General features: G+C 44.1%; 1 protein-coding gene across 4 annotated transcripts in view; it reads right to left on the bottom strand.

Moving 5' to 3' along the window:
• Positions 1-16,317, bottom strand: part of senp6a (SUMO specific peptidase 6a) — a 29,693-nt gene that overhangs the window by 831 nt on the left and 12,545 nt on the right. For all 4 annotated transcript variants that reach the window (XM_085432652.1, XM_085432653.1, XM_085432654.1 and 1 more), the window contains 17 exons: positions 15,739-15,809; positions 14,817-14,908; positions 13,207-13,603; positions 11,545-11,789; positions 11,312-11,452; positions 8,635-8,668; positions 6,598-6,786; positions 6,305-6,498; positions 4,829-5,028; positions 4,550-4,666; positions 4,317-4,439; positions 4,135-4,227; positions 3,701-4,032; positions 3,320-3,408; positions 3,144-3,232; positions 2,967-3,035; positions 37-187 (listed from right to left, as the gene is read on the bottom strand). In XM_085432652.1, the coding sequence (XP_085288778.1) occupies positions 37-187; positions 2,967-3,035; positions 3,144-3,232; positions 3,320-3,408; positions 3,701-4,032; positions 4,135-4,227; positions 4,317-4,439; positions 4,550-4,666; positions 4,829-5,028; positions 6,305-6,498; positions 6,598-6,786; positions 8,635-8,668; positions 11,312-11,452; positions 11,545-11,789; positions 13,207-13,603; positions 14,817-14,908; positions 15,739-15,809 (2,626 nt within the window). The remainder of the gene's footprint in view (positions 1-36; positions 188-2,966; positions 3,036-3,143; positions 3,233-3,319; positions 3,409-3,700; positions 4,033-4,134; positions 4,228-4,316; positions 4,440-4,549; positions 4,667-4,828; positions 5,029-6,304; positions 6,499-6,597; positions 6,787-8,634; positions 8,669-11,311; positions 11,453-11,544; positions 11,790-13,206; positions 13,604-14,816; positions 14,909-15,738; positions 15,810-16,317) is intronic.

Here is a 16,317-nt window from a genome sequence, read left to right as displayed (position 1 = left end):
GAACTGCACCGATGTCCAACTCTATAAAGCTCTCACCTCAAAGAAGCTCTCCACATACTGCAGGATGTAAACGCCACAGTCGCTGAAGTTGTCCTGCTGAGGGACGCGTGGGCTGGAACCCTTCATGACGTCCTTCCCAAAACTCCTTTGAGTGCCTTTACGCACCTCCCACTCTACCTCCAGGTACCTAAAACAAACGCAGACAGACGCCACGAAACCCACAGAGCAGGTCCGAGTAGCCTCAACGTTAAAGCATTTTATGCACTCCAAGCAGATTACTTCTATGATTGATAAATGGAGGCAACTGATTGGTCGCTGGGAAGATGCGTCAGCACAGGTGCTGTGTGTGTGTGTGTGTGTGTGTGTGTGTGTGTGTGTGTGTAAGCAGAGGACTGCAGAACTCGAATAAGTGATTTTCATACAGTTTGGGTTTCTCATAAATATTTATGCTGACATTCTTGATTAGGTTTAAAATGTGTGTTTAACACAGTAATGATGATTTTGTGCAAACAGCAACAGGTAATCAAATAACTGATGACTGTGCAGCAGCTTTTTAAAAAGAAATCTTCTGCTATAAAAACTGTAAATTTTACAACAAACAATAAAAACAACTTTCTGAACTTTCCAGCCATGACTCCAAGTATTCGCTGGTATGTGGATTTTTTTTTTTAAAAAATTTCTCCCACACCATACAGGGAGTGCAGAATTATTAGGCAAGTTGTATTTTTGAGGGATAATTTTATTATTGAACAACAACCATGTTTTCAATGAACCCAAAAAACTCATTAATATCAAAGCTGAATGTTTTTGGAAGTAGTTTTTAGTTTTAGCTATTTTAGGGGGATATCTGTGTGTGCAGGTGACTATTACTGTGCATAATTATTAGGCAACTTAACAAAAAACAAATATATACCCATTTCAATTCTTTATTTTTACCAGTGAAACCAATATAACATCTCCACATTCACAAATATACATTTCTGACATTCAAAAACAAAACAAAAACAAATCAGCGACCAATATAGCCACCTTTCTTTGCAAGGACACTCAAAAGCCTGCCATCCATGGATTCTGTCAGTGTTTTGATCTGTTCACCATCAACATTGCGTGCAGCAGCAACCACAGCCTCCCACACACTGTTCAGAGAGGTGTACTGTTTTCCCTCCTTGTAAATCTCACATTTGATGATGGACCACAGGTTCTCAATGGGGTTCAGATCAGATGAACAAGGAGGCCATGTCATTAGTTTTTCTTCTTTTATACCCTTTCTTGCCAGCCACGCTGTGGAGTACTTGGACGTGTGTGATGGAGCATTGTCCTGCATGAAACTCATGTTTTTCTTGAAGGATGCAGACTTCTTCCTGTACCACTGCTTGAAGAAGGTGTCTTCCAGAAACTGGCAGTAGGACTGGGAGTTGAGCTTGACTCCATCCTCAACCCGAAAAGGCCCCACAAGCTCATCTTTGATGATACCAGCCCAAACCAGTACTCCACCTCCACCTTGCTGGCGTCTGAGTCGGACTGGAGCTCTCTGCCCTTTACCAATCCAGCCACGGGCCCATCCATCTGGCCCATCAAGACTCACTCTCATTTCATCAGTCCATAAAACCTTAGAAAAACCAGTCTTGAGATATTTCTTGGCCCAGTCTTGACGTTTCAGCTTGTGTGTCTTGTTCAGTGGTGGTCGTCGTCTTTCAGCCTTTCTTACCTTGGCCATGTCTCTGAGTATTGCACACCTTGTGCGTTTGGGCACTCCAGTGATGTTGCAGCTCTGAAATATGGCCAAACTGGTGGCAAGTGGCATCTTGGCAGCTGCACGCTTGACTTTTCTCAGTTCATGGGCAGTTATTTTGCGTCTTGGTTTTTCCACACGCTTCATGCGACCCTGTTGACTATTTTGAATGAAACGCTTGATTGTTCGATGATCACGCTTCAGAAGCTTTGCAATTTTGAGACTGCTGCATCCCTCTGCAAGATATCTCACTATTTTTGACTTTTCTGAGCCTGTCAAGTCCTTCTTTTGACCCATTTTGCCAAAGGAAAGGACGTTGCCTAATAATTATGCACACCTGATATAGGGTGTTGATGTCATTAGACCACACCCCTTCTCATTACAGAGATGCACATCACCTAATATGCTTAATTGGTAGTAGGCTTTCGAGCCTATACAGCTTGGAGTAAGACAACATGCATGAAGAGGATGATGTGGACAAAATACTCATTTGCCTAATAATTCTGCACTCCCTGTACAAGGTCTTCATCAGGCCCCATCTTAATCACCTTATAGTACCATATCACCTCATTAGAGCTCTTCGCTCTCGCTCTGCAGGCCTACTTGTTGTTCCTAGAGTATTTAAAAGTAGAATGGGAGGCAGAGCCTTCAGTTTTCAGGCCCCTCTTCTGTGGAACCAGCTTCTAGTTTGGATTCAGGAGACAGACACCATCTCTTTGATAATGTTTGTCTCCTCTAAGATTAGGCATCAAACTTAGCTGACTGCAGCATCGGGTTTCTTTGGTTGTGTTCTGTATTAACTTGAAGCTGCGGTAAAGACACACTCATTGTTTTGGTTGCAGAGTAGCACAGCTACAGGTGAGCAGGTCCAAGATTTTAAAATTACATTTTTGTCAGTTTACTCCTTTTAATTAACCATAAAGACTTTATAATACCATTTTATTTAATTCAGTTAAGTTAGGCATTTATTAATGCTATGCAAAAGTAATGAGCATTTTAGGCTACAGTGCTAAAAGAATATATTAGTAGAAATAACATAATATATAAATAAATCAGTGACTGTAAAAATAAATAACTGGATACCTAGAGTTGTTTCCTGTGATAGAGGGGGCTAATCGTGTAAGACAAGCTATATAGAAATGATCATTGGCCTATTTTCATACGACATGGACTTAAACAGTGACGAATACCAGGAATGAGCCAGATGTTTGTCAGTGCAGATGTGGACACTCACTCTCTCAGAGTTTTGACCACGGTGGATCGAGCCGGGCCTCTCAGGGAGTCCATGATGAGAATACAAGGCCTGAAAGAGAGAACACACGATTGTGTGAGCGAGGGCTCGCTCTGCTCTTTGCTTCAGCAGGGCAGCGGCCCCCTCTGCAGGTGGAGTAGCAGCAGTGCGTGCACTCACTGTTTGCAAAGGCTCTGTTTGGTTGTCAGGCTCGAGGCGTCGGAGCCGAGACCATCTTCAGCCAGAGTCCCGTCCTCGCTGCACTCGTCCTGCACAGACACAGAACTCATTGAGTGTGTGCACACACACACACACACACACACACACACACACACACACACTGAAGGCTGAAGCACCTGACAGGAGCTCTGGTCATCGGAGAAGGTGTAGGGGTCGTCGTCCATTTTTCCTGAACCGTAGCACATACTGATTCTGTGCAATCCGCCTAGAAATCGCAGAAACCAATCAACAGATTATTAAACAGAAGAAAACTTGAATACAAACTTTCATCAAACCCTCAGCAGGGTGAGAAGGGTGTGATGAAGATGCCTCTGTGAGGCAAACTCCCTGCTACGCCGTTGTGTGCAACATGTAGCTTTGTTTTCATTAAATGCCTCTCGAGAGACGAACGTTTCAAACTTCACCACATTCTGGTGTATTAAGTAAGTTTAACTACCCCGTGTTTCTCTGAAACGCCCTTACTGAACCACTGGTCAGAGCCCCGGTGCTCGACTCACTCGTGTATTGTTGCTCGCCGTTGACCTGGCCGTTCCCTGACATTGCAGAGGGCTCTTGCTGCCCACCCTCCGTGAATGCAGGGCTTTCAGTAGCGAGTTCGCCATCAGTCAGATCGTCCAAGGACCCCTCCGGAGCTCCTCCGGGTGAAAGCTGCTCCGAGGAGCTGTCCAGCCCGTCTCTGTCGGGAGACAGAGGCCGGCAGTGGTCCGGGATGTTCTCCTCAGACTCTGCGGTGAGGGTGGCGGGAAACAGGCTGTGGTACAGCGGGTTCTGCTCAAGCACCGGACGGTCAAGGCCCGGGAAGCAGATAACGGCCAGGTACCAGTGCGCTCTGAGGAAATAGAAACAGAGCTTCCGTCATTCAGCATTTCAACGGCTTCACAGGACCAAAGCTTCCCATGAAAAACAGCCGAGTACAGATCCAGACACTCACGACTCATTGATAGGAACGAAAATAAAATCCTTCTGGAATAGATCAACATGTCGAGTCCACGTCTTTACCCTGTTGTGCTTCCTTTTCTGGATGCTGGGAAACCAAAAGAAGTCAGGTTTAGGAGTCAAACCGTCAGACAATTATCTTTAAAAACATCCGGTGCAGGCAGAGGCGACACTCACGGCAGGTTTGTTGTGTCCGGGGCGTTCCTGCGCTCTCTCTGGTTCAGCCGTTTGTAGAAGAAAGAGCTGAACACATGGATTTTTTGTGCATCTTCTTTTTTTAACTTCTCTAAAACTAAATATCTAAACAGGACAGGAAGAAAATGTCACCGAAAATGATCTCAGCCTTAAAAAACAAAACAAACAAAAAAAACCCCAGAATGATCTTGAGTATAGACGACATGAAAACTTACTTTAAATAAAAGTCTATGATAACATCGTTAAGGAATTCCCCATCATTAAGGCAGTGCAGGTCTTCATTAGTGACGGTTATTCCACCTTTGGCTGGAGGAGGAGGGTACACCATTAACCTGCAACACAGAGATGAGGGTAACAGCAGCGCCATCGACAGGGCAAACAGTTAAACGACTCCTGATACTGAAAAGTAAACGTGACGCTGTGATTTAAACTGCAGGATTAGTTTTGAATTGAACAGGTCAACAAGCCCTGCAGGGGGCAGCAGAGGTGCTCACTTGATGATTGGTCCGGAGAAGGTGGGCTGCAGGTCGGTCATGTCGTCTTCATCATCTTCAAAGAAGGCGCTGGTCTGCTGTCGGGTGGCCATCCGCGTGCGCACAGGCATGCTGACGGATGCTACGGGGGAGACCTGTGAAGCCTTGGTTACTGGGGAGGAGGCGGGGGTGAGTTTGGGTGGGGTGTGTACCGGCGTCACCTGCAGAGAGCAAAGAAGAGAAGAAAGAAAAAAAGAAATAAAAGGTAGCGCAATATTTAAAAAAAAAAAAAAAAAAAAAAAGGAAAAGAAATCTGGCTTTTAATCTTAAACTGTTTGACCAGCTGCAGTCACTGTGGTATAACACAATACCACATAAATATGACCATATAGATAAATTGATTATGGCGTGTTTTTATATATAAAAACACGCCATAATCAATTTATTTTTCAGCCCTGGGGGTGGATAGTGGATATGAGTCATCAGGCGTTAGGGATGGGTACCGGTATCTGGTGCAATTATGGCACCGGTTCTGTCATAAACGGTAGTAACCAGACCGAAAAGCAGCGCACATTTCGGTGCTTTATTTCGGTGTTTTTTTCCCCCCTGAGATGTCATACAATTTGAATTCTAGCCAATCATTTTACCTTTCCGAGGATAGTAGGCGGGCCCAGGTACGTACGTTCTTTTAGAGCAGAGCTACAGATTAAAAATGCCCAAAGCAAAGCGGTCAAAAGTCTGGCTGTACTCCACAGCAAAAGATGCAAACTCAGCAGCCTGCAACAAGTGCTTTAAGCTGATACTGTGCAAAGGAGGTAACACCTCAAATCCGATGAAACAGCTGGTGATGCAAAGCGGTTTTTTTTTTTTAAAAGCCGAGAAATGCGCCGTATTTGGTAGCTTGCTGCAAGAACTCACACCGTGCACATCTACTGCGGGTGTGGTGCCTGTTATCGGACCCGGAGTTAGCAACATCCCCCAAGAACCCGAAGAGGAGAGTCCTGGCCCCTAGCCCTGCCAGTGTAGCAGAAATGATGACAGATGATGATGGCAGCAGCAGCCGTTCTTCTCTGGGCGAGTAGCTTAATGTTGTTCGTGTGTAATTTACGTTGAGTATGCTAACCACGTTATTACATTAATGCATGTAAGGTGAACTAGCAAACACTGTCGTAGTTACATGCGGCTGTCTTCTTGTTTGATGGCAGATACTCCCTTCACCCTGGCCAAAAAGGCTAAAATGACCAAAGAAAAAGTGGGAAACAGCTGAACATGAGAGGTTTAGGACAAAGTTTGTGTTCTCCATTCTTTAAGCACTGGTTCGAGCACAGTTTCAAAAGTACCGGTTTGGTACTGGTATCGGATAAAACCTAAACGATACCCATCCCCAGAGGGCGTCCAGTTTACTGCATAAATGTAATACTGGTACATATAAACGTTAACCTCGAACATTACATAAGCCCAGTTTTGACTTTATTTTGAGATCTGCAGGTTTCCCACCTTCTCCTCCCTCTGCTTTGTTGCCTTGTTGTAGTTGACGAGTCGGATGTTGGCCTCCTCGAAGGGCAGCTTGGCAGGGAAGGGGATGAGTTTGTTGGTCCTGCCGATCTCGCCCAGGATGTCCTCCAGGATCATCTGCTCCTTCATCGGCAAGCCGTTCTCAAAGATGAGGACGATGTACTTCTCGTCCGACTCTGGCGGCGAGAAGGGGTAGCGGTCTGACTTGAGTTTACTTTGACTCAGCATGAAGACACGTCAATGCCACGCCGCCAAGGAAACATTTGTGTACTCACCGTCTCCTGTGCAGTCGTACCACTGGCCTCCCTTCTCCTTGGACATGTTGAGCTGAGTGCGCAGGCGCTGGCACTCCTGCGGGGTCGTCTGGAAGAACAAGACGGGAAGTTTCCGCACGTTGCACCACTCGCAGCTGATCAGCTCCGACGCCTGAAGGCACACCTTCTCTACAGTGCCGCGCTCTGAGCCTGAAGGTGGACAAATGGACACATTTCAGGAAAACAAACAAAAAAAACGAACAGGGACACCATGAGGGTGCGTTTGCGTAAACAACAACTTTATTTTCACGTTTGCTGAAGCTCAGAGTTTCTGTCCTCCACATGTTTTCATCGGTTTATAAAAGAGAGATCACAGGTTCATTTAAGTGTTATTAATTATTAGGAAATGTACACCAAACACCTGCCCCTGACACCCTGCGGGCTTCCTCCACCCTGATGTCATGTGATTTATTTAATCATTTATCTGATCAGTGGCAGCGTGCTGCAGTCTGCTGCAGTTTCAGGGTTTTTTTTCTCCCCCTAGTAACAGCTCTGATCTCTGCTGACGAGCACAAAGAGGAAACTGCACAGCTGCATTTCTCTGAAGTAGAGCTGGGCGATATGAGATTTTTTCATATCACGATATGTTTTTTTTCATTTCAGGCGATAACGATATCTATCACGATATAAGCCAAATAACTATATTTGTAAGATTTAAATGTGCCGTTGCTCACAAGTAAAATGTGAAATAATCAGCAGCTTGTTCTTATTTAAATATTTATTTCCCATAATAAGTTCAACAGGGTAGATGTACTTAAGGAACATGAGACTTTTTCAGATAAATAAAGGCAAATATTGCAAACTACACAAAAGGCAGCCGCTAAAGCGTTTAAGTTTCAAAATAGAACAAACGAAACAGACTAAATTGTCAATTCCACTTATTCTAAAAATAAATCTTAGTTTGTTTTACAGAAGAACAGACAAAACTGACTAACTTTTGTCAGTATCAAATAAACTGAGAACTAAAAGGAAATTCTCAATCTCTCCTTGTTGTATAGCTGAGCTTTTCAAACAGTTTTAACAGTTACTTTAGTCTGACAAAAGCCGAATGACGAATTAGCGCTTCCAGTCAGAGACTGAGGCTACGTCCACACGTACACGGGTATTTTTGAAAACTGAGATTTTCCGTTTTTGTTTTAAAAAATAATCCCGTCCACACATAAAGGCAGAAATGAAGGGAAACGCTGCTATGAACATGCCAAAGCAGCAGGTGGCGCTAGATTCCTAACCGTGCAGAAATGTTGGCCAATCAGAAGTCTAGAAGCCTCGGTGGGAAAAAGTAAACAAAGCTGGGGCATAGAAGCAGAACCGAGTCGTAAGTGTGGAGGGACAGTAACTGTGTGTATATGTAAGCATTTAAACACTGCAGAGAGTACAATTAACAGTAACAGTATTGTAGAAATTCATTTCACTGAAACAATAACGTGGTGCACAGTGTGACGCATGCACCAGTTTATTGTATTTCCAGACTTGTTTTCGGCACATTTACAGTGCACGCTACTCTGTTTTTTGTCAGACTTGAAATAGCCGAAATACCTTCACACTACGGAACTTCTATGGCTCTTCCGTTCGACAATCTCTCCGGCATTGGAACCATCATCTGTTTTCTCTTCGGTCACGCTCGGTTGATTTTTCTAGTCGGCACACTCATTTCCTCCATTACCCGCTGGCTGCTTCCCAAACAAACACACGTGCGGCTTGGCACTTGTGCTGTACGTAACAAGTCACGCGACGTGACGCTGCGGCTGTGATTGGTTCGGCTCTGCGCTACTTAATTTGGATTGGCTGACCTTTTTTTTTTTTTTTTTTTTTTAAGGAGGACAAGAGCGGCGAGGTCTATCGCGATAGCTTAATTTCTCTATCGAGTAAAAGTTATATCGCGATACATATCGTTATCGTACTATCGCCCAGCTCTACTCTGAAGCAATGTTCAGCATCCATCATCATCTTCCTCCTCTCTGCGAGTTATTTAATGCCATCATTAGTGCAGCTTCATACCTTCGGTCTCCAGCTGGATGTGCTCGATGGAAAACTGAGGAGACAAAAGAACAAGACAGACTAATTTATTCTCACCGGACTCAGGATTCGATCAGTTTTTAAATTTGAGGCTTAAATCTCAGGTTTTAAAACATTTTTATTTTTACATTGTACATCGGTAGAGGCTAAGCCTACGCTTGAAGCCACTGAGGTGTTCGATGGCAGGGGTGACGCGATGCCACCGTTATGAATTTTCTTGTCACAGTCCAATAACTCCAGTCGTACTTATCGCATCTGTTTAACATCTTTATTGCATTCCATCGGTTGTTTTAGTTATTCAAACTTTCTTTATCCAACATCATTTATCATAAAAATCACAACAGTGCAGCGGTCACAAACTGTTTGTTTCTTCTGACCAATAACACCTGACACCAATTACCCGTGTCTACCTTAAATGCAGTTCCATAAACACGCCATACCTTAACACACAAAAAGTGACCCCTAGCGTCACACATAAGGTAACACCACAAAAAATGGCAACTACAATTATGGTACATCTAATTAAATCTGTTTAATTAATCTGCCAGAAGTCTAAATGTGTCATCTTATTTATTATTTATTTATTTATTTACCAGCAGATTTGTCTACTGTAGATCCTTATAACTCTTCTAATACAAATTCAGTCATTTTTCACATATCAGCAGTTTATGTCTTGCTGCTGGTAAGTGTTTAAAACTCTTCTTAGAATACTAACATAAAAGATCATTTAATGAAAAATAGACCCCTTCATCCCCCACCGCTGATTTTTTTTTTGGTTTGTATAATAGCTTACACTACAAAATTCATACTCTGAAAATCATCCAAGTTAAAGTCCCTGAGAGAACACAGAAGTGGAGTGAAAGTATAAACACACTCAAGTTCTGTGTAAAAACTGCAATCGAATTAATTTCTCTTTATCAGGATTTAATTACCCTAAGCTAACCCAGAGGTTCCCCTGTGTGCTCACATGAAAGAGCAGCATCCCAATCACAGTTATGGGTAAGTGGCTGTTTTCACAAATAACGTGAAACTGCACTACGAGAGTGACATGCTAAAGGTGCATGCTTAAGCTCTTTGGTCAGTAAGACATCACTAGCTGTTTCTGGGTCCAAATTCTGCTTCAGGTCCCAAAGTCAAACAAACACTGCAGCATCACTGACAGTTACAGACGGTCTACTTTCTTTCATCTGTAATAAAGTGATCAGTGTGGCTGCTCTACCAGGTGCAACAATAAAGTTTAACATCCAGACATCCATGAAAACAGAATTTATGAAATTTAATGGAGTTAGAAGTTAGCTTTCTAGTTTCCACCTAAACATATTAGATACAAGTTCTGAGTTTCTGACTCAGAGATTTCTGACAAAATTAAAACGTACAGCTCTGCCATCACTTCAAATATAAATGGAGACAGAAAACTAAACAGCAGTGACGTTTGTAGGGTTACTGAAGTTGGGCTAGCTCATATATAATGCTGTGCTATGTGGTGGCTAGCTACACAGCTATGGTTAACATAATATAAACACATTTAAGCTGGAGGATGAACGCTAACTTTTTTCCACTTGATAAAAGTTAACGTGAGCGTTCTCGGTGGTCAGGGACAAATGCAATCACATGGCAGGATGCTGTAAACGGACCAAACATCAGCCAGGAGAACAACTGAGATAATCCATCCACAATCTGACGTTAGTCATTCATATACTGCTGCATAGGCTGGGCTGTAGTTACATCATAAGGTTTTAAAAACTGAGCTTTAAAACGTACTGCCGATGAATAGTGGTAATAAAAACAGAGGCCGACGGTGATCACTGAAGCTGTAAGCTGACAGACTTCCCAACATCTCAAAAATTTGACTAAATCAGCGTAAGAAGAAAAGTGTTTCATTTTCATTTTGTTTCAAAGGTCTGACATTCAATAATACAAATAAAAACCAGCATTAAAGTGCAGGCTTAGAGAATGTCAGCAGGAGCAAAGAGCTGGTTTAGGATCAGGTATTAATGCTCATAGGAACAACTAAACTGTTTGTAGCCAATTGGAAAAGATCAAATAGTAAAGCTGCATCTCGGAGTTCTACTTCTTATTGATCGTGAGGGAAATGCAAAGACATCAGACGCTTCACGCCCTCCTGCTCTCTACACACAGATCCGAGGGATCTTCCGGGAATGGTGATGCTATTTTCTGGAGAATTGATTGGTCATTAAGAAAGTGAATACATGGGCCTTAAATGGAAAGCACTCTGGTTGATATGACCTTTGAAAAGGCACTCTGACGTTTTCTCCAGTGAATCATCAGAAAACACACAAAGCATCTTAATTACCGAAGCTCGTTCGTGTTCCTCTACATCACAGACGTGACGCAGGTTTAGACTGTGACTCTAAGTGGGTGAAAATTGACTTGGATGCAGTTTGTAAAGCTTAAATGTGTTTTTTCCAGCCCTGAAAATGTAATGATTCCAGCTTCTGCACTCAGAGGGCTCAAAATGTGAGAAAAATGATTAAGAAGCACCAAATCTGAGACCCACCCTCTGTGAATCTTAACTCTGAAAATCTTCAAATCCTGCACGGTTTCATCAATCAAACCAAAGGTGGTGTGCTGACACAATTCAGCTGATCCTGATCCCGAGACTGAAAACGACATTTCTATAAAAACTGGAGAGACTCACGACGACGGGCTTCGTCACCATCCTGCGTAGAGAGCCCACTCTTACGCTCCGACACTCCAGGATGATGCTGTCGCACAGGCTGGACTCAATTTTGGGTTTCTTCGTCCTCGGTGAGAACTGCTCGGGAGGTTGATTCCCAAACTGTGGAAGAAAAGAAGGAAAAGCATCAGTTATCTGCGGTGAAGCTACAGGAGGAATCGGACGAGCCCCAAAAACATCCCACCACGTCTCACCTGATCTTTCATCCGCGCTCGCCGAGGTATCGTGATCTTCGTGCTCACCATTTCTTCAAAGAAGTCTAGGTTCACCTCCTCCTCCTCTGCGACGCTTTTCACTGCCGCTTCCACCCTGCCTCCGGAGGGCGCCGGAGAGGAGTGAGCGGAGTCGGCGGGTCGAGGGGAAACGCTGTCCAGTCTGTTGACGCTTCCTGTGCTGGCGTTGTCGGCCTCTTCCTCCTCCTCATCACTGGACAGGACGACTGAGGGGAACATGAAACCCTGTTAAACGTCTCTCCGCTGGCTCATTTTCAGCTTTGTGCCTGAAGTGAGCGGAAACCTTTCAACCACACGACATTACTCATATGTGCAAAAAGCAAACCACACAAATCTGGACCTGCATGAGGAGTGATGTAGATTTTCAGGTTGTGTCTTTTCAAACACGGCAGAACTAGAAGCACATAATTTTTCTAGCTTTTTAAAAATGCACTTCCACTGGTGGAATAATTACTGTACATTCTTGCTATAAGCCTTTAAAATGTCAGCTCGGTCTCTCAGCGTCTCCGGTTGATACGAAGCCTCCGATGTTTGAGCTCTGTGCAGCTCTAGCAGCCAAACACGTGGACAAACAAAATGACTACGAATCTGATCCCTCGATGAACTTTAACTCTGAGAATCTTCAAATCCTGCACGGCTTCATTAAACAAACCGAAGGTGGTGTGCAGACATGAATCGGCTAATCCCGATCGGTCACCAGGCGAAAACTGCATTTCTGTAAAAACTGGAGACACTCTCGACGACGGGCTTCAAGCACGAGGACAAACAGCTACTGAAAATAAGTCTGAGAGCTTTCAATCACCGAGTTTCTATCAAACTAAAAATATGAGAGACGTGGGATCAACTTCAGGACAGGCAGTTAAAGTAAAAGCCCAGAACATCTCATTTAATCAATCAAAAGGACGCCTTATCCCAGTATGATAAACTATGCAAAACCCAAAAGTAAACAGGAAGCAAGTCGACAAATTAATTGGTTTTTCCATCCTGAGCCCCCAAAAATGTGGAACTTCTAGGGGAAGTCTTTTAAAGCTTCTATCTCGGAGAGAAAAACAGGAAAGGTACTGGATATGAAAATATAAAATGGTAAATGGCCTGTATTTATATAGCGCTTTACTAGTCCCTAAGGACCCCAAAGCGCTTTACACATCCAGTCATCCACCCATTCACACACACATTCACACACTGGTGATGGCAAGCTACATTGTAGCCACAGCCACCCTGGGGTGCACTGACAGAGGCGAGGCTGCCGGACACTGGCGCCACCGGGCCCTCTGACCACCACCAGTAGGCAACGGGTGAAGTGTCTTGCCCAAGGACACAACGACCGAGACTGTCCAAGCCGGGGCTCGAACCGGCAACCTTCTGATTACAAGACGAACTCCCAACTCTTGAGCCACAATCACCCGAAACCAAATCCTTCAAAAGCAGAAAAGCCATCTTAAATTACAGAGACTACTTGTTAATCTCATTTTACTGTACTTACTTATTTGCAGTTACTTATTAAATATTTTTTACACTTTCCTGTCAACATCAGCCACAAAGTGATGCACGACGAGTGAATTCATCATCTCCACACTCTGCTTTACCTAGAAGCTCGATGAAAAGCTCGGATGCTTTACTCACTAGGATCGTTCAGTTCGTGCTGCTGTGCCGCCGTCGCCGTCCTCGTAGCTTTGGGTGGGTTTCTGGCCGCGCAGCAGCTCGACGTCCCTGCTAACAGGGGTGTCCTCCCGTTGTTCAGAGGCAGCAGGGTCCCCCTGGTGGTCGCGAGCCGTGTGGACAGGGCGTCCCCGCGGGGAACCCTTGCGGTCACGACCGGTTTGTAAAAGTTTTGCTGCAGGCTGTTTGGTCCAGAGGAGGGCTGGGATCTGATGGAGGGCCGCAGGGCCGGGGTGGGCAGCGTAGTCTGCTGGCACGGCGGCGTCGATAGATTGTTCCCACAGTTCTGACACTTGCTGCTGTCGTTACTCGGTTTGTTGCACTTCACACACATCCTCGAGCAGACGGTCGACCGGAGAGGCTGCCGACATAAAACACTCATTAGAGGTGATAAAAGGTTTTGTTCTGGTCACTACAACAATCTGAAAGTTACAAGCAGATGATTTAATTACAGATTTTCTTCTTTATTCCACTGAAGACGAGAGTCTGTATGAGTGAGAATTAATGAAATTGTTTCAGCTCCAAAACTACGAGTTAAATGGGATCAGAAGGAAGAAGGTGGACAAAACTTAAAGAGGCTAAAAAAATAAAGTTATGTGCAGCAGAAGCAAGCAGTGAACATAACATGGAATCAGATATGGTGACCTTACTAGGAAAAACTGTTTATTTACCCATTCAGGAATCTGAGTCAGCATCTTAAACCAATATTTACTTTACAACTCCTGTGACACATAACAGCTGCCAAGCTCAGCCTCTTAAAGCTTTTTTTCCACACATGTACTCCGACCTTTAACCGCCAAGACTAACATAGCTGCAGTTCCTTTAATGTCCACCAGAGGCTCCAGCAGGGGGTCAGCCCCATAGAAATAAAGGTGTGAAAACTCGCCTGTTCATTTGTGTTCAGGCTTGATGTTTAGTGGACCTGTCTAAAGGATGTGTTGCTGGAGCCTTTTGAAGTACTTTTACTGTGCAGTTAGCAGTACTAACAGACTGTCTAAGACACCTGTACTCCAGATTTGGTTTAGTGCTTTCAAAACTGACCAAACACCACATTAAATAATTTGTCTTGATTCAACTGAATCATCCAGGTCTGGAAATATTGATTCATGTGGATGTAGTGTTTGGTCCTCAGACTGAGGATGAGTGACAAAATGTTTTTTCCCCACTGAAAATGATAAAACAAACCCCTCATACATGCAATCACCTCTGTTACTGTTGGGTGGTGTTGATTTTTGTCCCCACAGTCGATTATTTCACAGCCAAAAGTCTGATTTCTCGTTTAAATGATTGTGTTGCAGCCCCTTCTGTGTGCATGAAGCTTCAGCTGGGCAGCAAACTGTACAGTCATCACTTTCACAACATAGTTGACGCATTATTATTTAAAAATAAATAAAATAAATAAATCACGGATTTTAAATGAATGAATTCATCTAACGTCTTCCACACGGGATGGATAAACTCTGCATTTGTTCACCAGCTCTTCACTCTGTTAGTTTAGACCGTGGCGAATACCCACTTCCTGCCAAACATTCATCAGTTTGTCTGACTGTTTGCCGAGTGTTGGGTTCCCTCACCTCTGCTGCTTTGACCTGCGAAGAAAAGCTGCATCCCTCCAGCGGTTTCCTCTTCTGCTGGACACGACGTTTTATGTTCAGGGTCTCCTCCTCTGTAAGATGAACCCATAAAAGGATCAACAGGTGGCATCATTCTGAAAACCTTCCTGGACAAAGACAAGGCAGCGTGTGTGCAGTCTGGGAGGCGAAACCCAGGGCGAACTAGTGCAGCGGGCACGAGCTGCCGCGTACTAACAGTCCCACATGATCTTATTAAGTGAGACTGGAGAAGTGTACATTTTTAAGTGGAAATGCTCGGTGCGCTCACAGGTGTCCAAATATTGATTCATAGCGTTTTATTATGAGCAGTGAAACATGCCTCAGCACGTAACGAAATTCTTTTATTCTCTCTGAGCTCCTTTAATCACTTTAACTGGCAAAATTAAAACTACTGATAAGAAAACCTTCCTCTCCAAGGTCACACTTTATTTTGAAAATATCTTTTGCAAAATAACCCAATGGCCTTCAGAGCCTGGCATTTATTAGCTCAGCAAATGTTTTTCTAAGTTTCCTGCATCTGCCGGGAGCTTGGAGGATTAATGTGGGAGGCCTTGGGTCTCCTCCTCCTCGTCCTCTGGCAGGAACAAGGAGGAGGCTGAGCCCAGATCTGTAGCCCTGCAGACGCTGCTGGCTGTCACACTCAGCGAGCACACACACGCAGCCCGCTTACACAAACGTTACACAAATACAGACACCGAGTAGCACTCATCTTACACACACAGATGCCGAACACATCGCGCACACTTTTCTCTGCAGGTAACGGGAACACAGCGTGCCTGTCGAAACTCAACACCAGCCAACTGCCTGTAATCGCCAGCAGCCTGATCTCGGGAAAGTCTTTAAAAACATGCAGTGCGATGCGCTCAGTGTGCTGTGAGGTTACCTGGCATCTCTGGGCAGGTGAGGACGATGTTGTCTACCTCGAGAGTTTGCTGTGTGGTGGAGAAGTCGTTTCTGCAGGAGAAGGGGACCAAAAAAAAACCAAAACATAAATACTTTGGTAACCTCTGGCAAAGCTGGCAGTTCATGTTCTCAGCAAATCCAGATCTTCACTCTGACTTTCAGACATTTTTTTTTCTTCTGTAAATTGAGAAACTTTAAAAATAATCTTGATCGTGGTGGAGACACCGCAGGCTAAATAATTAACAGGCTGAACACTGAGAGGCTTAACCGGGCTTAAAATAAACACAAACCTCTCACGGAGACTGATGGTGTCTGAAGCTAAAAATCACAAGAAACAGATGCTGCCATAAAAATTAAGTCATTTATGAAGCAATTAATGATAAATATTTACTGATTCCAGGTTTTCTGATGAGAGCACTTACAAAGAGTCTGTTGTACAACTTTGCAAACGGAACGGTTTGGCACTCTGGCTGAAGAAAATTCGTTTTAGGTGTTTGATGGGATATTTACGATGGAGACCGAGCACTAGAGGCATGCAAGTAAAGCTTCCAGAGCCGTT

The sequence above is a fragment of the Copadichromis virginalis genome, linkage group LG15, assembly GCF_057382275.1.
Source record: "Copadichromis virginalis isolate Kocher_CV1m ecotype Utaka linkage group LG15, C_Virginalis_male_GT1.1, whole genome shotgun sequence".
Taxonomy (NCBI): domain Eukaryota; kingdom Metazoa; phylum Chordata; class Actinopteri; order Cichliformes; family Cichlidae; genus Copadichromis; species Copadichromis virginalis.
Note: the sequence above shows the minus strand (reverse complement) of the source record. Positions and strands in the feature narration are given on the sequence as shown.